Source organism: Sceloporus occidentalis, unplaced genomic scaffold, assembly GCF_023333645.1.
Source record: "Sceloporus occidentalis isolate IW3139 unplaced genomic scaffold, rSceOcc1.0.p SCAF_4, whole genome shotgun sequence".
Classification (NCBI taxonomy): domain Eukaryota; kingdom Metazoa; phylum Chordata; class Lepidosauria; order Squamata; family Phrynosomatidae; genus Sceloporus; species Sceloporus occidentalis.
The window spans coordinates 61,057,798-61,081,760 of NW_028316984.1; the positions used below are offsets into that span (position 1 = coordinate 61,057,798).

General features: G+C 39.2%; 1 protein-coding gene across 1 annotated transcript in view; it reads left to right on the top strand.

Moving 5' to 3' along the window:
- The first annotated feature begins 343 nt into the window (after positions 1–343).
- Positions 344–23,963, top strand: part of TMEM163 (transmembrane protein 163) — a 106,762-nt gene continuing 83,142 nt past the window's right edge. The window contains exons 1-2 of the mRNA XM_089520138.1: positions 344–608; positions 5,454–5,573. Coding sequence (XP_089376264.1) covers positions 407–608; positions 5,454–5,573 — 322 coding nt within the window. The 5' untranslated portion in view covers positions 344–406. The remainder of the gene's footprint in view (positions 609–5,453; positions 5,574–23,963) is intronic.

The window sequence follows — 23,963 nt, forward strand, 5'->3', positions numbered from 1 at the left end:
CCACCTTCCTCTCCCCAATTCCCCAATGGTCCTCCACTGACCGAGGCAGGGCTATTGGGCAGCCTCTCTCTCCTGAGCTGTTCTTGGGGTGTGTGTGTGTGTCTGTGGCGTGCCCTCTTCCTCTTAGTCCTCCTTGGGGGGGGGAGGGGGAGGCCACTGCCTGGGGCGCTCCTGGGGGGCGTTGGGGGCTGGCCTTTGCCGAGGGGGAGGAGCCTGGCGCTTGGCGAGGTGCTGCTGCTGCTGAGGCTACTGGGGCTGGGTCCCACCTGCGCGCAGTTGAGGGGAGGCAGAGCAGCAGCAGGAGGAAGCTTGCAGGGCGCAGCGCAGCCAGGGGCCACTGGGGGCCTTTTGCTTGGCCCTGCCTCCCCATTTCCCTTTCTTCTCCCTCTCCCTTCCTCTTTCTGCCATGGAGGCACCCACAGCCCCCGGGGACAAAGTGGGGAGCAGCATCCCGGAGACCACCGTGGTCCAGCCTGCTGGGAATAGCACTCCCTCGCCAGCCTTCCCAGCTCCCCAGGACCCCTCTCCTCCTGCAGCAGCAGCAGCCCAAGGAGAGCAGCTGCGCCTCGGGGAGGAGGTCCAGTTCAGCGAGGAGCTGGAAGACCGAGGTGAGCCTCTTTGCAAAGACCCCCCCAAACCCCCCCCCCAACTACGCTTCCTTCCTTCCTTCCTTGCTTCCCTCTCCTCTCCCTGGCCCAACTTTCCCCAAGCTTAGTCTCTTTGTAACTTGTCTATGTTTTACGTGATTTTAGATGCTATTTTGTGTGATTTTTTAGAGCCTCTTTTCGATGGTCCATATTTCACCGGATGTTTAGGTTCTCTTTTATATCGCGCGTGTATGTGTTCTGTGGTTTTATATGGTGTGTATTTTGGGTGATTTTGAGATTAGATTTTCGATGGTGTGTATTTTGCGTGGTTTGATAGATAGGCGTTTTAGTTGTTTGACTTCTGTAACAGTTCGAAAGGTTTCCTCAGTGAGCCGCCTTGGGGAGAAAGGCGGGCTATAAATCAGATAAAGAAAACTACAGTAGTAAAATAAAATAAAAACGTACCTTTCCAGGTAAACCATAACGAAGTAATAATAGCAATAGCTGAGAACAAGCCCCCTCCTCTGAATGTCAAGTCCGTGCTTCTTTGGGAGGACTCTTTGGAGCTGCTGCTGCTGCTGGAGGGCCTCATGGCCCTGGAGAAGGAGGAGGAGGCCCTTGGTTGGCCGCCTTGCTCTTCTTCTTCTCCTTCTGCTCAGCCTCCTGGCCACTGAGCCTCCCTTTCCACCATCCGCCCAAGCGGCTCTTTTATTAGGCTGCATCCGCGCTGCAGAAATAATGCGGCTTGAGATCACTTTAACTGCCCTGGCTCAAATGCTGATCCTGGGATTTCTAGTTTGCTGTGGCACCAGAGCTCTCTGACACAAAACTACCAATGAGAATCCCATAGCATTGAGCCAGGGCGGTTAAAGCGGTGTCAACCCGAATTATTTCTGCAGGGTTTCGCTTTTCTTGCCAAGACGCCTAATTCGCTTCAAGTCCGACTTTCCCTCCATAAATGGCTCTTGTAGCCGGCTAGACCTGTACAGCCCCCCATTTGAAAAGCCAGAGGGGAGGGAACAGGGTCTTCTTGGCCCCCTCAGATTCCCAGGCGAACTTCATCCTCAGGGGCTGGGGGAAGCCCACAACTTGGGGGGTGTGTGTTGTGTGTCTCGGTGTGTGTTGTGCGCCTTCAAGTCCCTTAGTCTCTTACAGTTTCTACATTGCTTCTCTCTGAGGCTGAGAGAGCGTGACTTTGTTCACCCAGTGGGTTTGCCTGGACTCAAACCCTAGTCTCCAGAGCCCTAGCTCCATCCCCAACACTTACTTCTTTATTTTACTTTATGTTTTAATTTTGCCTTGTTGCATCCTCTGGAATGCCTTGGGAGCAAAGTGGACACCCCCAGCTCTTGCAAGTGGCATTTTTGGGGGTCCATCCCCTTGACGACCCCCCCCTCCAGCCCTTGTGGGCCCCTTTCCCGTCACTTTAGCCCCCTCGCCTCTTCTTTTAGCCCTCAGCCCCTCTCTCCCTGCCCTTTGCCTTGTTCCTGGGAAAGGGAACAAACAAACAAAAAACACACCCAACACAATAATTTCTGTAAACCACCTTCGTTTTCTCAAGGTGTGCATTCTCCTTCCTAGGTGGCCAAAGTGATGGTTATTCCCCCTTCCCTTCCCTTCCCTTCCCTTCCCTTCCCTTCCTGCTATTCTAATCTGTTTTTGCCTCCTCCTAACAGAGAAGAGGGCTGCCACAATGGGGAAACAGCCCCCTGGCACTCTCTTTTCTGAGGGCTTTTCAATCTCCTCTATTCAAAATGCAGTTTAAAAGGCATTCCCTAGCCTCCCCATTCAGGGCCAGGAAAGGCCATGACCTCCTTCCCCGCCTCCTCTTTGAGGAAAAGGGTCATTCAGCCCATTATCCCCCACAAAGGCACCTGCCCCACACGTGCCTAGGCCCTGGCTTGGCATCTATCTTGGTTCCCTTGAAGTCTGCCCTTTCTTGAGCCCCCCGCCCCCCCCATTCTCCCTGGCATCTTCGTTTCCTCTGATTAAATTCACCCCTTATCATGCTTTTATAGCATCTTCTTTGCTTTTAGCTATTGTCTGCAATTTCCTCTCTCTCCCTCTCTTTCTCTCTCTTCCCCTCCAGATTCCTGATTGTCTTGTGTAAAACGACCACCTTCCCTGGAAACATTCCCTACATGGTTCCTATTAACAGCATAAATAATAATAATGCCCTTTGCTTCTTTACTTTGAATCAGTACGTAGAGAGATCTTGGAGGAATGCATCTGAAGACGTAGACTGAGGTCTACAAAAGCTCCTGCCGCCAACCTCTTTCTTTCAGTGAGTCTCAAAGGGGCTTCAAATCTCCCTACGGACTGATTCAATGGAGTGACACGGCTATGTCTTTGAATTCTTTACTTTGAAGTAATACATTTCAAAGGAAGGGACAGACAAAATACACACCTCTGTGTATTCGTGGCCTAAGAAAACCTTAGGAATTTCACAGGGTTTCCACAAGTTGACAGGCAACTTGAAGAAGGCACATACGCTCAATGAGGAATTTTGTCTAAGGTGCAATTTTAATTCTGTGTGCATGTGTGCATGCGTGTGTGTGTGCGTACGTATGTGTGTAATGAAATGACCCTGACTTATCTAGGAATGCTGCTCTCACTATGCATCTTTTATTCATTCTGAGATTGTTGATATCTATATCTATATTTCTATATATATATGTGTGTGTGTATGTATGTGTATATATATATATGTATATATATATGTATATATATATATATATATGGAAGGTGACAGAGCAAAGGAACAAAGGCCCCAGTTAAATGCATTGTAAGTGTGCAGGTGTGTGTGAGAGAGAAAGCACCCATATGGGCTGCTTTTTAAAACTGGCTTTCCTTCTTCCCCTCAATAGCTCAGTCCACTAATGTTATTTCAGAAGAAATTTAGGGTCTATTTTTTTTATCCTGCATGTGTTTCTTTAATGAAACCCTCTTTTAATTGTGTGTATTTTAAGAATATGAAGGTTTCAGATTCAGGGTGTTTCCGAACTATTTAAAAAGACTAGAAAGTCCCAGATTTTGTTCCTGTCCTTTTGATTTTGTTTTGGAGATCCATACGCATTTCGTTTATCCCAGAATATTTTCTGTCAGCTCTTGGTACAATCAGAGGCTTTTAAATACTAGCCTTCCCAGGTCAGATTGTTTTAACTCAGTGTAAAACTGGAAGGAACAAATTTTTAAATCAGTCTTGATTTGCTCATAGTTATTTTGAGAGTATTGCTCAGTTTTTGGATGTTAATTTTTTTGTAGTTTGAGTGGTTTCATCACCACTACTCTGATTAGGATTTTATGCCCATACCATTAAGATTTAGGTAACGAATGCAGGATTAATTAGAGCAAGAACATTGATTAAAAACATAACATGCACTTTCATCTGAAATGTTAAAAAATTAAATGTGGTACTGATTAAAGCAGTGTTGATTAAATATTGGCATGATAAAGACATGCTCATCTGAAAGGTTTTTCCATATCAGTTAGAAATGACCCTTTTAAAAAACAAAACAAAACAGACAACTGAAAAAAATTATGTGTGTTAATGATAGCTAAAATGTCACCTTAATAAAACAAATGTAGGCTTTTCCTATAAATTTTCAATTAATTCCTGTTGATTATTTATAGTTTAGCCTAATAACAATCCAATACATATTTGAAAGTTCATTCTAGGTGAAATTTGCACACATAATACAAGCTCTAAAGGTCTGATGTTGCTTGTGGAACCATTTTCATTGTATGTATTTGGCAGCTGTATGATGTTTTGCATGCAGTCCCCTGGGACTTTCTCATAGATACAAGACAATGCTTTTAGGAGGAACAATTTAAATCAAACTGAGGCGATTCCTCATCTCAGATTGGAAGAAATGCATGGTATAAAATTTCCTCAGATTGTAATAGTTAAAAATTACTTGGGAGAAGGAGATGCGTTCACATTCTAGCATTTAATAAATAAAATCTAGCTTTATAAACATGTCCTTTTATTTTATCACTACCATTGTGAATCGTGAATATTAGCAATCTGTATCTTGGACACAGATCCTCATGTTGCTCTTTTGGCATGGAACCACTAATTCAATGGGTCTTTTGTCTGATTTATTCCACTGATAGCTGTGCATGATTTTGATGTCTTCATTCATGCTTCCCCATAGTTACCCATAAATAGAATATATTTATTTGGAAAGCAGTATTTTACTATATTTTTTAAAAAATTGGGCGAGCAGGACAAAAAGAGAAGGAAATTAAATTGGGAAATAGAGTACTGTCATTTTAAAAGAATGGCTAAATTGTGCTAGTAGAGTAAAGCCCCATAGACTTGAAGTAACAAAAGAATCAAGTGGAGGTGTCTGTGTAACAAATGAATTCTAATGCCACCTCTATTATGCATGCTCTAGTTTCCAGCTATGTACTATCCTATCAGCCCCCTTGTCTAGCTTTTATAGTCCTATAGTCTAGCTACCATTTGGTTTGTACACCTGCTTAACTGGTACACAAAGCAAGCTTTCCCCTTATTCATTGACACTTGATCAGTAACAAGAGTGTAAATGCAAAATGGAACTGTAAAGGTGCTGTGAAACCTCCACGTATAGTTCTTTTATGCTTATAGTGTGCTCCAGGCTGCAATTAGTACATTTTAAATCTCCTTATGAGGTGCAGGCACACAGCTGGACACAGCTGAACTCACGCACCTGTATTTGCTTTATTTATAGTCTAAATATAATAAGTTGAATCTGGCCCAAATGACACTATACACAGGAAGCATGTTTGTGTTTTTTTTGGGGGGGGGGGGGGGGTTCTGATCAGATCTATTGATATTTTATTAAAAACAATAAAAGGTATTTTTAAAAATTCTCTCATCAGGTTTACTAGAAAGCAGCACGAGATTAAAACCTCATGAAGCTCAAAGCTACAGAAAGAAGGCGCTGTGGGTTTCTGGGGCTTCCATTGTTGTCACACTGGCACTGGCAGTTGCTGCCTTCAGTGAGTATTGGACCTACTTCAAATCTTTAGCTTTTGTCTTTGATACCTGAAAGCATCACACAGGATTGTGCTCTGTGCTTTTTATATAGCTCATATATAACTGATGAAGTGATTTAGACAAGGCTTGCCTGATGCTTATGAATCAATAAAATGGCTGTGTGAATTCCTCCCCCCTGAACAGAATTGTTGAAGGTCAGATGAAGGACCAGATCTTTGGTTCTCTTTAGAACTTGTGGGTATGAAAATATATTATGTTTTTCTGAGTAGTATCAGATATATAATGAATTGATTGTTAACTGAAGAGGGGAAGCAAGGGTTTAATCTTTCTTTGGCATCTTTTTTTATTTGATACACACACACACACACACACACACACACAACCACACACCCCTGAGGCAAAATAATACACAAAAATGTACTGTAATATTTATTTTGCTGGATTAATAATGCAACATGGTATTTATTTACTGATCTAATAATCAAGTTTTGGAGGGCATTCTTCCATTCTGCAGATATTATTTCCTCTTTGTGACTGATTTAATGATGTTCATGTGGATGTGATTTTCTGCTTTAGGCTATTTAAGTTAATATTCTAGAGAGAATCAGGCTTTCCTAAAGTGCCCAGTGTGGACATTTTAAGCAAATATTACTTTAAAAAATTAAACAAAGTAAAAGGCTGCTGGTTCCATTTGATGGGAAAGTCCCTAGCTCAGACAAAATTAAAAGATTAGAAATTTGCAAGGTAGCTATGCTGGGAATAATGTAAAGTGTTCTTAGATTTTGAACAGAGAGTTTGTGATGTGAAATACTGGATTGTAGTACTAGTATTTAAAAGATATATCCCTTAGCTTTTTTTTTTGAGAACCCAGACTATTTATTATTATAAAAATAGTTCACAGAGACACAGTACTGGTGTGAGATATTCAAAATACCATCTCCTGGTGTGAGGCAAACTGAATGCTGCTGCAGCATATGTTCTTTTGCTAATCTGCAGTGATGGGCTAGTGCTGAAAGTTGGTGTCAGCTCCCAAGGGGTGTTATTAGGATGTGGCCAAATGGGCTCTGCAGAACTCAGCATATATTACTTGGTGTAATTTGTATGGAAAACACACACACACACTCTGTTTTGATTTTTACAAAGAAAGAAGGAATGAAATATAGAAACAGGGATTTATTTACAAGCTTCTATAAGAAAAAATGTTCTGTTTCACAAGTACAATTTTTTTTACCTTGGGAACAGAACAATTAAAATCAATGATTTATTTCTGAAATGTATGTATGGTGTGATATCTGGGTGTAAAGTTTTAGTTAAAAGGAGGTGTGTAGGTAGAGAGTTATGGCTTCTCAAAATTTTTCTGTATGACTGAAAATAAATAATTTTGTAATGAATCTTTTCACTTCTCTTTTTAAATGGGCAAATTGTACTAAATATTTTAGTTAAAAGGTTATACTGTTTAGAATACAAGTTTTCCATATAATTTCTTTGGAGTATGTCTAGCTGAAGCAGTGCTGTAATTTTGAGTTAAGTACTGGGCTATGGGTATTATTCTAGGCAAAATTATTTCTAAATATCACTTGGTTGTCACTGTATTAAAACATATTAGGTGACAGAAACCTCAATTAAAGATGTTTTCATTCTGTACTGCATGTGAAGAAGTGGGATTATATCCACAAAAGCTCATGCTAAAATAAATAATGGTCTTAAACATTCCTGCTTTTTCTCTTCCACTCCCTTCCTCCTTTTTATTCACCAAAGAAGGAGTGGCATACAGTGTGAGGAAATCAAGCTTTTTTTTTTAAACATACACTTGTATTGTAAAGTTTTGTTTAAGTGCTAAAATATTTACATAGCTGCCTTGAATCCCATCCTTGGGGAAAAGGATGGACATAAATAAAGTGATTGATTGAATTGGTCAACACTAGCTTTTTTGGCCTTTTGAGATAGTGGGACTTTGGTATCCACAGGGGTTTGGTTCCAGGATCCCCTGTGGATACCAAAATATGTAGATGCTCAAGTCCCATTATCTACAATGGTGTAGTAAAATGGTGTCTTTTATATAATGGCAAAATCAAGATTTGCTTTTTGAAATTTACATCTTTTTGGAACATTCTTAAGCCATAGATAGTTGAATCCACAAATAAAGAATCTATGGATATGAGGGGCTGACTATACTATAGTTTCCTGACTGAACTCACCATCTTCCTGTTTGCTAGCAGCTTGGACAAAATAAAAATTTCAACATTGTACTGTAGTCCTTTAACAGGTCTGCTCAGAAATAAGTTCCAGAGCAGACAAGTAAGTGTGCATAGGATGACCTGATAGTGGTTCAGAGATTTTAAGTACAATTTCTGGTGGTGAGGACTTTAAGAAATCAGAAGTAACATTCCAAGAAGAAGATATTTTAAAATTTGTCTGAAAGGCCAAATGGTCCCAATATGGTAAATGTGGCAGTGCTTACATACACAGAGGTACACAGTTTAGGAATTAAATAACACTTTTCTTACACTGTGGCCTGAAATGCACAGGCCAAATAAAGCAGCTTCCTGCTACTTTGGGGGTGTGGCATTTACATGACACATGCTCCCAAAGCATCTGGAAGCTGTTCTAAGGCCACAATAAAGAGGTAAAAGCTGGACCAAAAAAGAGCAGAAATAATCTGGCTTCTGGCAGCGGCCATCTTGGGACTGAGCAGTGGCCCACTTTGGAAGCAGACCATGCAATCACCATGGTCCTGGCACGATTGTGGCTGGAGTGACGAGAGGCTGCTCCTACAGGGCTGTCTGCTTCAACCCTGGCTCAGAAAGATGGTTACTGGCCTCCACTTGCCTCAAGAAAAAGGAAGAAGAAAACTTACTTCATTTTCTAACCAAAAAACTTCCACTGAATCTTCCATGTTTTAGAACACATCTATTTAAAAGTTATGTACTTTTCAGGTGTTGACATTTATGTGGGAGGAATTAAAAGAAGCAGGTATTCCTTTTTAAGAACAGATGTGTCAAAACTCCATATTTGATCAGAATTGTGCAATTGGAGGACCAGGATTTCTAGATCTGTTTGGAGTTGTTGTGGATCTTGTTATGGGTAACATATGGTCATCTGTATTCATGCCCCCTCTCCAAACGAGGCAAATACAGTTTGGCAAAGGGGATGCGTTTTTATATAACTTTCCACGAACGTTCTGGCCTTATAACAGGTCCAACAGATAACTATTTTGCAGCATGGTAAACAATGTATGCTTTCTAACCACCTGTTGTAGACTGTGGAAAAAAGTAAACAGTGGAGTAATTTGATACAACAGCTATAGTTTGGATACAGTTGTAGCAATGTATTTGTTATTCATGTATGTGAGGGGTTCTTTTTTACTCCTCACATTCTACTGAATAGTACCTTAACATGTAATGTGGTGCCTATCCTCATCATTCATATTGTATTTTATTTCTCAGCTGCTTTCACGTTTAGCCAGCTTTCAAGGTGAGATGCTTCCCAGAGAGCTTGGTGATTGCTTCCTGTGTGATATGATTGGCTTTTGCTTGTCAAATTTGGAGTAGCTCAATTGACTGAGAATCGTTTGCAGACACCTGCTATTTATGGTGCTCTGTTTCCTAGCTTCCTCTGATTCTGACTTCTTCCCATTCTAACTGTTCATAATGGCAAAATGTTAGTACTGAAGAGCCCAGTGTTCACAGTGGCTTCTACTCCCTCCCTTGAGAATGCAGACTAGCTATTCAACATGTTTGGCAGCTGTCGGACTGTACGGCTTGCTTTCTCTCTGTTTCTTATGCTTCTATCCTTTTCCAGATGTATCTTAAGAAATCTCATTTTATAATGTTACCTTCTGCACTTAAGCTAATATATATGATTTAACAGCATTAATGCACAGGTCAGGCATATGAGATATTTAGACAGAATAAGCAAGAATCTATATTTTTGAAAAAGGACAGACAGCATAGGTACAGGATGAAAATTTTCCCCCATTATGGCTAAATTATTGTTTATGTTTCCCTGGTGTTGCTTGGTAGTCTTCATTCTTTCTGTCAGGACTGGATAAAATCATCCCACCCCCAGGCTTCACAAGCTACAACCATAAAAACTCAATAGGAATTTACCAGATATTCTGGACCAATCATGGATAATAAGCAATTAATGCACAAGTCAGGATAATAAGGAGTGGCTTAAGCCAAGTAGGATACAGAAAGCAGTGCTCTGTTCATGATACCCTTGCTGCCTCTTGGTTGAGCTGGATGATTAACAGGATGTGTTCTTGTTCAAGTGGATCTATCAAGGGAAAGTGTGCTTGCTGACAGTGATGTCAATTCAGTACAAACATCAAGAAGAAAATTTAGACTATATTTATAGTTTAGCAGGGAGGCAACATCTCACCTCCTCTTATCAGGCTCATAGCTGCCAAAATGGTTTCTAGATGACTATTCTAATGCAGCAACTGTTTCTGGAGCTCAGTACAACCTGTAAGTCAGGAAAGTAACTAGGTCAAGCACATGCTGATTTAAAATGAACACTTCTAAATAGCAAAGACTCCCAGGGCCTGGGTAATATGTCAGACAATAACCAAAATGGCAGATGCAGGTGGCTATCCACCAGCCAGCAGTAGCTCTGTCTCCTCTTTCTGCCAGTAATCAAATAGGGCTTTAGTAAAGCATTAAATTTCAGTCAGTCTCATCAGAAATATGTATAGAATATATCTGATTATATCTTTGACCTGTTATACAGAACAAAAGTACTTATTCAGAGGTATTGAGATGTTCTGCTTACCTGGGTATGAGATAGCTGCAAAATAAAACATTAAGTTATTGTCTTTCTGAGGGAAGATGGCTTGGAAGGGTTAGTGAAAGATATCTGGTTTTAATATTCGCTTCATTGTGTGAGTCAGAATAAGTTAGTTCATATACATGTATCCCTTGGTTTTTGAACCTTCTAGTGCTGCAAACTGTCCAAACTGTCTTCATAGTGCAAAATAGGATCTCTGTAATAAATTGTAAATCTCTGTGATTTTGCTTTGAAGACAAAATCAGTGCAGCTACTGGGCTGGTTCCAGATTTGGACAGATCATAATTCCACTGCTTGCATAGTCATGTATTAGAAAGGCGTGGGTGGGGGCAGCCAACCCCTTCCTTTTTTGAGCAGATCCTATGTTTCCCTCCCCCATAAAAAAATCCCTGCTTTGAAAACTGCAAGGAAGAGGGGAAGCTAGTGAAGATAGCTTCCTGTCACATTCTTCACAAGAACCAGTGCTGAATTTGACTTACCTTTTGAAGCAGATCTATCATTCATGGAACAGCAGCTCTGATCCAATCCACTTTTTAATGGGTACAATATTATATATTGCACATTGTTGTGATTTTAGAATGTAATGGTATACATATTTAGTTATGAAGAATTATTTTGAAATATTCTTAGTATTCTTTAGTATAATTAGATATATAGTTCTAATTAAACTAAATAAATAGACAGAATCTACTTAAATACGTAGGATTTTATTACTTACAATAACAGTGCACTTAAGTATACTAAGCATGCAACTTATATTTACAATATCTATGGAAAGTAGAAATTTCCTGCAGTTAAGGCAATATATAATATGTTTCTAGCAGTACAGAATCTTCTACGAAATGGTATGAAGGTCACGCTTAAAATGAGACAAACAAGGTTATTTCTATTGGTTATGAATCCTTGGGTTCAGTCTTATGATTCTGTGAATCATGCTCTTCCTGATTAAATCTGCTAGCATGATACTCCAATTAACACATGGATATTATCACTATAACATACACCAGTTAATATTTTCAGTACAGGATTCTGTAAACAGCTTTAAAGGCTTTATCTGTTTGTATGGAAACATATCTATTTGATCATTTAGGACTTGTTTGGCAAAGCATAGGATGCCAGTTGTTGCTCAGATCATACCAAGGACTTTGTGTATTGAGAAAGTATATTTTAAATTATCTTTATTTTGCGGATTATAGTTTACTGTGGCTTAGTCTGGTAAAGAATTTCATATCCATTTTTATAAAATAATGTTCAGATAAAACAAGCTAACCACAATGTAATTCATTCAGTATTAATATAAGGAGAATACAAGTTCTAAATTGTTGCCTACAGCTTCAGGTGTTTAATTAAAAGGCCAGGTGGGGCAATTCTGCCTTCTCAGAAAAATGACAGTGATACTCCAAAACTAATGGTCAAGGCCAGTAGTGATACCTATACACACAATCTGTACCCTTACACATATTCAGAGTAGATAGAAGAAAGATAACTTTCTTGGCTAGAGAAAAAAAGCTGGGAAGATCTTGTTGTTTGCAAGGAAAAGGCTAACATCTTAAAGAATGGGGCAAAATTATTTTAATCACATCATGCTGAGAGGAGACCATGTGGTATCTGATTAGTGAAGTGGGTTTTCTAGAAGATTTCCCAATGCTATAAATAGAGCACAGTCTGATTTTTAGTGTTTGTTTGACTTATTTTTACTAAACAAAACTTACAAATGTCTCATCAGCAGGGGTGATTTTATGAGTGATGTATCCACTACTGATTTTACTGCTCACGCTTCTGCAGCTTTTCTTGATTGGAAGGGAGCCGGGAGCTCTCCAGTTGCATAGACTGTTCCAACAGAGGTTCAGCACTGGACTGGCAAAGTTCCTAATCAGCTTGGACCAGCTGTGGGAATAGTGGCTGTAAAATCACTAATGGTTGGCAGATCCATTGGCTGCCTCTTCTGAACAGCCCATAAGTATTTGACGGAAATATTTGATTAGAGAAAACAAAACAAAACAAAACATAAACTAAGCACAGTGGCATCACCAGGGTGTTGCGGACTGCACCAGGTAACACCGTAAGTAGGGGTAACACCTCAGATACCTACCGTTTGGCAGAAATGGGCTGTGGCATTCATCTGTATCTCTTTTAAATGCTTTAAGAGATGGTGGGAGTGAAGTGAAACTCTGTGGAAAGAGAAAGGAAAGGGCCCAGTATTTTTTAAAATTAAAAATTCAAATTTCAAAAGTTTATTTTTTTTTGAAATTTTGAATTTTTTGAAATTTTAAATTCTTTTAAAATTTTCTTCAAAAACATCACATTTGAACCAAATCTTCACTATGTATGTGTAAATACCTTTAGGCTGTACATATACTATTGCAATTTGAAGGTGTAATTTTAATTTTGCTAATTGTTTTATGTCATAACTATTAGCATTACATTCAGTGGTATATGGGAATTATGATTTATGAGTAACATTAGTGCAACCCCCCCCCCACACACAAAACAAACATTATTAAGGTTCCTGTATAGTGTGAAATGTGAGGAGGCCAATAGTGAGGTGTGACACCATGAATTCCTGCACTGGGTGACACCAACCCTAGGGATGTCACTGACTAATCATAGTACCATCTCAAAGTAACCCCCCCCCCCCCAAATTAGGCATTATTATGACCTGAAATGCTTAATGTGTCTTATGCAAACACACTTCCAACATCTTAAATGTCAAGTAAGGAAATAAGACACTACTCTTTGTGTTTGCTGAAAGTGAAATAGTAATGGATTAAAGTGTCAGGATATAGCAGAATATCTGACGTATCTTGGAAGCGTGTCCTCAACCCTCAGCAAAGGTAACAGCAGATGGTTGTCTTCCAGAAATGATGGAATGCAGGTCACCGGGAACTGTCCAGCTTCTCACCAGGCTTCTGATGATTAATGACAGACAAACCAAACTCCCGAAAGTGCTTATCTTTATTTACAAGTGCAAACCAATTATCCAATGCAACTTTTACTATACAGAACTCACAATCCACTTCTCTCACAAAACCCAACACCAATTACCGGAAGCCTCTGAGTTTATGTAGACACAACGCCATGCAGTCCTAAAACCCAGCCTCTTCCGTTCATGGCTGTTACCAGTTTCCTGTGCCACTCAGAAAACTGTCCCCTTGTCTAAACGACACATGTTTATCTTTCAGGCTTCCTGCACGCTGGCAGTAGAATGACCTTGTACACTCTGTGTTGCTATGCTCAGCAGCTGAAGCTCATCAGCTTCGTCCTCTGGCTGCTGATTGCTCATGGTCACTACACATCTAAACATTTCTTGTTAGCTTTTAACCCTTAACATAAAGTTCTAATTTTGGTTTTGAATTTACTTGCATGCCCTAAAGCAGAATTTATATCTTGGCTTTAATTATTATGTGTGTTTGTGGTTTTATTTTACAAAACATAGCTGTACTCTTGACATGCATTTCCTAAAAACTTCAGTGTTAACTTTAAAAATGCCAAGTCTGCTAAAGAATTTCCTCCCCCCCCCTTTTTAATGAACAATATTTACAACCTTTTTGTTATACTGTTGCACACCTGTGTATAGGGATATGGTACATTTTTTATTTTGTCCAAACAGAAAAAATATAAAGAATTGCAGACAATAAAATAATAACAGACAATATAAAATAATGAAAACAATTTATTATTTCTTCTATTAGATTTGTCTAATTGAGAGGAATGGTTCAGAAACATGGGAAAGAACATTTTTGAAGTGAGAGCAGATTGGAGAAATAATATACATGTTTTTTCCCTCTCTCACCATAGTGAAGTCACCAAAATTCATAACTAAGGGTCGGAGGAGATGGGCAAGAAAGAGCAGCCTGAATCCACTCCAGCCAGAAGCGGGTCCGAAACCCACCGACTGCATGGCCCACTCCCAAGGTGGGCTGTGCTCTCAGGGGCTGACCAGCACTTCCAGAAGCCAGTGTAGGCAACTCCCAAGTCCACTTGGGATGGAGATAAATCTAGAAGTACACTCAAGCTACATACCTGCTTTTTCAGGGGAAGGGCAACTTCATGGGGGACAGACTATTTACCCAATTCCATGACATGTAAACCACCATTTCACAGTTGCCATCTAACAGCATTTTAACATTTTAACTTTGTTGTACATGGCCTTGGGTCCCATGTCAGAAGAAAGATGAAGTATGATACAAAACAAACAAGAAACTTTGGAGAGTTGTACATTTCTCACCCCTGCTTTAGATACTCAATTCTGTCAAGGCTGTTTTCTACTTTGCACTTGAAGTGTAGGCACCAACCCAAAGTCCTCTCCTAGCTCCTGGAAGTGGGATTTAACCCTGTCCTCACAAAGCAAAGGTTCCATGGTAATTCATGGTTTGGTTTGGCTATCAGCCCAACTGGCCTTCCCCTGAAAGAAGTTGGGCCCTCCTCCCAGTAGGATATCTCTCGCAGCTACCCTGGAGAGAGAGAGACTTGATCCTTAAACAGCTGAATGCAGCCACAATCTTCCTCAGACTGTGTGTTCCCTTTGGCAGTGATGTTGCAGTCTGAGATGGTTACTTCTCAGGTAAAAGGATACTTCATTCAAAAAAAAAAAAAAAAAAAAAAAAAAGAAATTACATGGTATCTTGGGTTCCTGGGTGTTACAAACAACTCCCACTATAATACACAAGGTTTCACTCTTCAGACACAACTTTAGTGATGTAAAGAGATTGGCAAACATCAGAGTTCCAAATATGGAACATAAAGAAACAATGGAATGTGATTAACTGAATATTCTCCTCTGCTGACCCACATTCAAGTGCTTGAAGGCCAAAAGGTTGTGAGTTGACTGGCCTTGTGGTTACTCAGATTAAACTAGCCATAAATCCTGCTCTCTTTCAGGTATGGAAAAATTCCCACTAGGATTCTGATTCATAGTGCCTGGTGTTTCTTTTTTCCTTGGTTCCCCTCTGCTTGGTTTATCTCCCTGGTCTTAATCCTTTATGCTGAAACTTGCAAGCACTAAGCTAAGGCTGATTAGAATGCTTAGCTAAAAAGTGTTATTGGCTGTCTGATTTTCTTAAATTCAGTTTTACTGCAAGTAGGTTTTTACCTCTCCTTTATGTTTGTATCTGTGCTACCTTCTTAATTCCTCACTCCTTTATTTAATGTAATGCTTTGGTAAGGCATGTTCTCAAGATCATTTTTCTCTTTTCTGTTGCTACTCGACTTGTTATAAAAGTCTTCCATGTCCAACTTAAATATTACTGAAGGGTCATTGTTTGTGTCTTGCTGCAGAGGCAGTAATTTATTCACCATTTTTTGCCTCTTGGCTAATTTTATCCTTTCTGGTCTCTCTCTCTCTTTGTACGCATGTGTAAGTATATGTGCCTTCATGTCAGCCATCAACTCATGGTGACCACGTATGAATTTTATTCAGTTTTCTTAAGCAGGGGATACTTGGCTTGCAATTGCTATCCTCTGAAATTTAGCCTAGAACACCTGGTATTCCCAGGTGGCCTTGCTTCCAAGTACTAATTAGGCCTGACTTTGCTTACCTTCCAAGATCAGATGGATTCTGTTTTTATAATTTTTCTCTTTTCATAACATAATGTTATAATCTTCAATTTTTATTTTTATTCCACATAATTGGTTTTTAGTTTCAAATTAAAATTTAGTTTTGATTTAAAGGACAGACTCATCCCCACACAGGTCTCCTTTAGATTGTAGAGAAGAGTTTTGGAACCATTACAGTTGGCCCTCCATGTTTGCAGGTTGGACTTTTGCAGATGTGATTATTCACGGATTATTTCTGCCACCTCCACTGCTGTGCTATGCCATTTTAAATAGGGACTGCAACTGTCGTGAGACTGAGAGACTGCAAACATGTGCCAAGGCTTGTAATTCCCTATGAAAAATGGCACAGGGCAGAAGCAGAGGTGGCAGCAAGCCCTGCAAGCCACTTACCTCTGTCTTGCGGAAGAACCCTGTCATCTTGATGGCATCCGTGGTGGGTCACTCAGGCTAGTTCCACACACCTGTTTCATTCTCTTAACAATCCTGTGAGGTTAGCTAGGCTGGGAAGATAATCTACTGTTGTAAGATCACCTGTTCAGCTTTGTGTGTGAGAAGAGACTTACATTGTTTCAATTGCATTTTTAAAGGAAGAATTTCAGGTTGCATAGGATAGGATATTTTTAGATTTTAGGTACTGGAAATAGTATAATTTGAAACATAACAAAGGTTGTTCTAATTGTGTTAATAATAATGCCCCCCCCAAAAAAAGCTAACCTGATTTGGCAGAGACAGTCCCAATTAATCCTCTGTAATTCAACTTCTTCAGCTGCTTTAAAATATCCTAGTTTCTTTCTCCTCCTCCCATTTTGTTCTTTCTTTATTTCCATTGCTGCAAACTGAATTCAAAATGCAAAAGTAATTTGTACTCAATTGACTCAGCAAGAGGAGGGGGGGGGGAAGAATCTTCCCTTTCCCAGTAGGCTAAAGCAAAAAAGCAAACTACTGCATCCTTTCTTAACTTGTTTCTTCTTCCTTGTTAATCACATTTGCTGCCTTGACCACTGTCTAAGGTTGCTTGGCCACTTGTCCCAGTTTTAATCAATGAAATTTTGGAGAGTATGATTACAGTTCTAGGGTTAAGGACATAAATTCATTGCAGTGTCTCTGATTAGCTTCATCTACTAATGCCAAATCTTCTGACAGTGGAACAGGGAAAGAATGTGATTTGTCTTCCCCTTGTAGCCACCCTAAAAATCTGTTCTGAAAGGTAGTGGGACTCTCCAGTACAGATCTGTGGAAAGGAAGGGAACTACAGTGTGGAAGAAAGAGGGTGATGTGGAAGCTTGCTGGTGTGATGATGGATTTAACTGCTAGGGTTTAGGATTTGAGAACAGTATTGTTTTAGCAGTCTTTAAAAATTGTCTCCAGACTCCTTGAATCATTTAGCAGGTTTGGAGGTTTTGTGGTGGTTACCTTTGACAAGAACTCCTCCCATTGTGCAGCAAGAGGATGGTCTGAATTTGTAAAATCAATTTCAAACACTACCAAATCACTGGGGGAGTGTGGAAGAAAAACTCCTTTATAATCAAAACGTTAATCTTTTGAGTGAAGCCAGCCCTTATTAATTAATGTTTACTTCCTGACATGATAGACCTCACTGTTCTCTGACTTGCTCTGGCAACCATCATTTATCAGACCATCATTTCCAGCTGTGTGGAACTAATAATACCCAAAGGAACCTCTTTTGCAAATCTGGCATGTGGGATATTAGGTGCACAACATAAATTCATCACCCTAATTAACAAAGCTTATATTTCAAAACATAACTAGGCGTGACTAATAAGAGTGAAATTTTACTGGGAAAGGCTTAAAAATATATCCAAGAGGGCAATTTTAGCATAATAAAAGTCTGCTATGCAAGATATAAATGCCTTGTATCTATTATGGGCAGATGGAGTAAATGGGACATGTTTTGATGGCATCAAACCTCACTTGGTGAAATTGAAATGTCTTGGTAGAAATCTTCTGCTTCTGGTAGAAAGGAATATTTCAAGTGCCACTTTTGTTTGTTATTTTTTTAAAATAACAACAATGCAAAAATTCTCCCAGAAGCATTTGTTTTGTGGCTTCCGTGCAAGGAAAAGGCAGGACTTCAATTTAATAGATTTATCAAACTAAAATAGGCCATACAGACAATGTGTCACATTTCATAAATAATAATTTTGTGTAACACTTACACCATTATTGTTATATTGGCACTGAGATAGGATGCTTTGTATTGGATATAGTTTTTATGTTTGCACTGAAGATAATCGCTTTCACTCTGTTGACTTTGCAAGGCAGTATATGTGTGCTTATGTCTGTATATATAGTTCTGGGGCCGCTTTTGTTTGTTATTTTTTTTAATAACAACAATGCACAAATTTGCATTCTTTTCTTGATGGCCATGTGTTAAGATATGCATATCTTTGTTATTTCTTCTCTTCTCACATTGTTCATTATGTGTAGTGATAAGCAGCATTGTGTGAAAGGTATTTTTTCCATCTGCACTTTTTCTGTGTATTTCCTGTACATTTTACTTAATGTCTGTGTCTGAATTTTAGGTGTTTGAGTTGTGGACTATTATGATATGGAGCTGACATGTCAGCACAACTCATATTAATTGATGGAATGTAAGAAGGCACTGTAAATTGAGACAGACCATCGCTCCATCTATCCTGCTGTTGTCAATTCTTGACTGATAGTGCTGTCCAGTTTTCCAGGCAGGATTCTTTCCTATCCCTACTAGAGATCTCTGGTATTTCTTGGTCCAAATATAAATGGGCTTAACACTGCTTTGCTTCCAAAATCAAAATTAAGATTGGGTTCTGGTTAGCATGGTGGTGGATACAATGTATGTGTATCCTATAACAGTGCTTCTGTAAATCTATTTTAGGAATAAAGGGAAGCAAAGAATGGCTTTGTGAAGTCGAAGACTTTCATGGCCAGCATCCATAGTTTTTTTGTGGGTCTTTTTGGGCTATGTGGCCATGTTCTATAAGAGTTTATGCCTGACATTTCACCAGCATCTCTGAAGATGCCAGCCACAGGTGCTGGCGAAACGTCAGGAATAAAATCTTCTGGAACATGGCCACATAGCCCGAAAAACCCATGAAAAACCAAAGAATGGCTTTGTTCAGGCCAAATCTGTCATGGATTATAAGAGTTCTATTTGCAATTTTAAAAGAAAATGCACTAAAATGTTGTAGCATTAACAACACTATAGTATAGTTCACATGTAGAGAGGCATATTTCTTTTTCTTATGCTTTTTCTGAACATGGCGGAGAAACGCTGCAGAAAGGACAATTCACAGCTGCTTAAAGCACAGAGTTTTAGAATTGTTATGAGTTCCCCCCAAAGTGTTTCCCATGGATTTGTCTCACTTTAATGAAGAAAACATCTGAGTAGCAGGTTAATTAGCAGGACAAGACACTGACTGTGAAGGTCAACAGTTGGAGGCCCAAGAGCCATGTGACCAAGTGAGCTCCCATCACCAGTTCTAGCTTCTGGCACCCTAGAGGTTTGAAAGCATATAAAAGTTCAAGTAGATAAATAGGTACCACTTTGGTGGGAAGGTAACAGCGTTCTGTGCAGTCATGCTGGCCACATAAGCATGCAGTCATCTTTAACAACACTGGCTCTTTGGCTTAGTAATAGAGATGAGCATCGCCCTCTACAGTAGGGCACAACTTGACAACCTTTTCAAAGGGGAAACTTTTACCTTTACATTTTAGGAGGTTAATAGTTCCTGCCCTATTTGATTTTCTTTACAAATCTACAAGCAAGAGTAAGCAACTTAAGCACAAACAAACAGCACACAAAATCTCTAGAAAGACATTCCAGCGCTTCTGGATACTTACACAGTGTCCTTCTCTTTGCTAAAAAAGAATACAGACCTCAGATCTCTTGTCAAGGATGGAGGTGAACAGGATGAGTCATCTTGCCTTGTTAAATGCCTTGACATGTTCCAGTGGCCTGTCCTAGTCAAAAATTAAAAAAAAAAAAGTTTTCTTCCCATTACCTCCTTTAAGGAAACACCAACCACAGATTAATGATTTCTTACCTGATAACAGACGGGATGGTCAAGCCTGCATTTTTAATCTCTCAGAACCTTTGGAGCTGCACAGGCACTGTAGTGTCTTGAGATGGATGAATATATCATTTTTTGAATTAGTTTCTTGTTTTTCCAGCATGAAGTCTGGATTGTCTTGAAGTCTGAGATTTTGTCAATTTTGTTTTTTAAACTTAATTGTTAAAATAAATATAAAGGTTTTTTTTAAAAAAGTCTGCTTGAATCTGCGTATATTTTTAAAATAACATTTTAAACACTTGTGACATTCTTTAAAAACATACACTCACACACACACACACACACACGGAGAAACAAATACATATACAAAACCACAACAAATAAAATTACTTCCTACCTGCTGCTTCCTGGATGTATTGGTAATTTTAACCTGCACCTCCTCTTCCTCCTCCTCCTTCTGTCCCCTTTTAAATATTTCATATATTCCATTACACTTCTTTAATTGTTTCCTTTTTCTAATACATTTTATATACTACTATATGTATATGTGTTTGTGTATAAAATAATTATCTTCAGATTATATGTGTATACTGTATTTATGTATGTTAGAATCTGCATATATTTTTAGCCTCTTTGTTATATATACATTACTCTTCTTCTTGTGTGTCTTCAAGTCATTTGCAGCTTATGGCAACCCTACGATGAACCTAACATGAGTTTTTTTGGAGGCTGAGCGTCTGTGACATGGCCAAGATCACCCAGTGCATCTATGGCCAAGAAGGGAGTCGAACCCTAATCTCAAGAGTCCTCATCCTCTGCTCAAACCATTGTATGCTAGAATCTGCATATATTTTTGAGCATTTTTGTTGTATATACATTTTGTAAGTGTTTTTATGCAGTGCATTTTAACATGCTATTTTCTCCAATACATGCATATTTGCGTGAAGCTTCCCCTCATACACATTTTAATACATTTTTAATTTGAGAATTCTACTATGCTTGGAACAGTATGAATTTCAACTGATAAGTCAAATTTTGGTCTTGAATTAGCTACATTATACCTTAAAGTGCAATCTGAACCATTTCTTTCCCTGCCTAGATGATACCTAGTGATGTAATAACAAACCTATAGATAGTGTCATTTCCTCATGCCTCCTTCTATGGAATAAATATGTCATTGATAAAAACTAAACTTTGCCATCTGATCTCCCTGCAGTGCATGAACTTATGAAGATTGTACTGTTATGTAATGACTTACTTTTTTAAAAAATGGGACAATTTTAAAATACTGATGAATAATAGCTTGACTATTGCTTCCTGTTGGCCGGAAATCACTGGGATTGCAATGCTGCCCAAAATAAAAACCATTTGGAAGCCAGCAGATTATTTTGCAATGGAAATTAAAGGATACCTTAAATAAACAGGACACTTCAGTATATTATATAAACCTTATAGAATACTAGGAATAATGATCAGTCTGAATTTTATTTAAAAATATCTTTCAGTTATTCTTAAGGTTTATAAATTTTGTGTCATGTTCTAGTGACAATAGCAGATTCTTCACTACTTGCTAAAAATATTGTGTTGTGTGATGCTTCTGTGGGAGAAAAATTTAAGAGTCAAGGCTATTAAGAAGCTAGTGTTTAAGAGAATGAACTGATATCTTGTGAAGTGCCTTTTTCAGCTGTGAATTTACAGTTCAGGCAAGCTGCTAACTATAGACTTTCTTGACAATAAGACTCACAGGAGAAATGTCCTGTACTAGTGAAAAAACCCAGATTGAGCATGATTCTGATGGTTCTGGATCTCTTTGTGGCTTTTGATGCTGTCAACAGTATTACCTTTCTGGATAGATTAAGGGTGTGTCTATACTGTAGAAATAATGCAGTTTGGCACCACTTTTAAGTGCTGTAGCTCCATCCTATGGAATCCTGGAATTCATAATTTTACAAGGCCTTAATCTCCTCTATCAAAGTGCTGGGATCTCACAAAGCTATAAATCCTAGGATTCTGTAGGATGAAGCCATGGCAGTTAAAGAAGTGTCAAACTACATTATTGATACAGTATAGATGTGCCTTGTATTATAGTATTTCTGTTTCTTTGGGGGTGAAACAGATGGGCCAAACGAAGCGGCTTCTGGTTGCAGGCATGATGATTAAGGCCTCATTCACACTCATGATTTTGTGGTCAGTAGATCTGGGGAGATTCGATGATGCAGTACCGAATCAAAGTTCCCACTACTTTTACCCCGATAGAATCTCTCAGTGGGAATTTAACTCTGTTGAATTTCACATTACTATTTGTATTGATTTAAAATGAAACCAGCTTTTTGATCATTCTTGGGTTTGTTTTTTTTAAACTGCCAATCAAATGAAGCACATCTACACCACACTCTTTGGGGGAACCTCCCCCCCATACCAAGTAACCCCTAGGATAGGGTTAGATAAGAAGGGAAAGATAGAGGTGCACCTCATCAAAGTTTTCTCAGATTTGACTTCCAGCCCTTATTGCCTCTTTTGGCAAATCAGATTTGCCAACAAGACAAAAGCAAGAGAAGATGGCCCATATCCACCATTTTTGCCAGTGCATACCATCCATTTCAACCTCTTGTCCAGGAGAGTTCCAAAAGGTCCTCCATTTGGAGCAGGACTAAGAAGCATGGATTTATATTTTTTCAGGGTGACCAGACACATTCTCCTTTTCCAAGGCATGTCCTCCGTTTCAACCTCCTGTGCAGGAGCAGTTCTAAAACACACTGTCACACTGTCTCAGCCTCGGAGGATGGCAATAGCAAGCCCCTCTGAACAACCCTTGCCAAGTAACCCCCGGGATAGGTTTGCCTTGGGTGAAGTCATGCTCTCTCAGCCAAGAAACTCCCATGGGTTTAAATGCGAGGTATAAATCCAATATAATATGTGTATGAGAGCTTTTCTTGCACCAACTTCGGAGAAGAGTCTGTTGTGGTTTTATTTCTTAGGAAAGAGAAAAAAATGACCCTTAATCCCCATCCCCACTGATATTTTTTTTTAAAAAAATGTCAATCAAATCATGCACACCTTTGTCATATCGATTATGCCAGTATTTAAAGGTACTGTGATGCAGTAGTAAAGATGTGCATAAGCTGTCTCTCATATATATATATATATATATATATATATATATAGTACACCATCTAATGATGTTTCCAGGAGAACCTCCTCCCTGGCTTTGGCTTTGGCTAGAGGGAGAGAGCAAAGGGGTGGGCATGATCCACCTCCTGCACATTAACTCCTCCCTTCCCGTGCTCTGAATTGAATTGACAGGAAGTTCCCAGATCCCATTTGCAGCTGGTAAAAAAAGACCAGTACTTTTGAAAAGACGCACTAAAATTCCTGGTTCCAAAAACACACACACACACAAACACAGGTTAAAAGAACAGCTACTAAGGAAGATCAAAGATGAAAGCGCAAAAGCAGGCTTACTGCTGAACATAAAGAAAACAAAAATAATGATTACATAGAACTGGCATAAATTCAAACTAGATGATGAGGAAATAGAAATAGTAAAACAGTTCTCATATCTGGGATCAAACATTGATAGGAACAGGAACTACAGCCATGAAATCAGAAGATTAAGAATGGAGAGGGCGGCTATGAAAGAACTGGAAAAGATCCTAAAATGCAAAGATATACAACTCACCACAAAAGTTAAAATCAAGCTATTGTATTCCTTATTACCATGTATGGATGTGAGAGCTGGACAGAAGAAAGAAGATAAGAGGAAATAGGAAAATCAACTCATTTGAGATGTGGTGCTGGAGAAGAGTGCTGAGGATTCTATGGACACTCACAAAGACCAACAAATAGGTCCTAGAGCAGATCAATCTCCATGGAAGCCAAGATGACAAAACTTAAACTGACATACTTTGGACACATCATGAGAAGGCATGAATCGTTGGAAAAAACAATAATGCTAGGAAAGGTGGAAGGAAGTAGAAAGAGAGGAAGGCTACATGCTAGATGGATGGACTCTATTAAAGAGACCACGAATATGAGTTT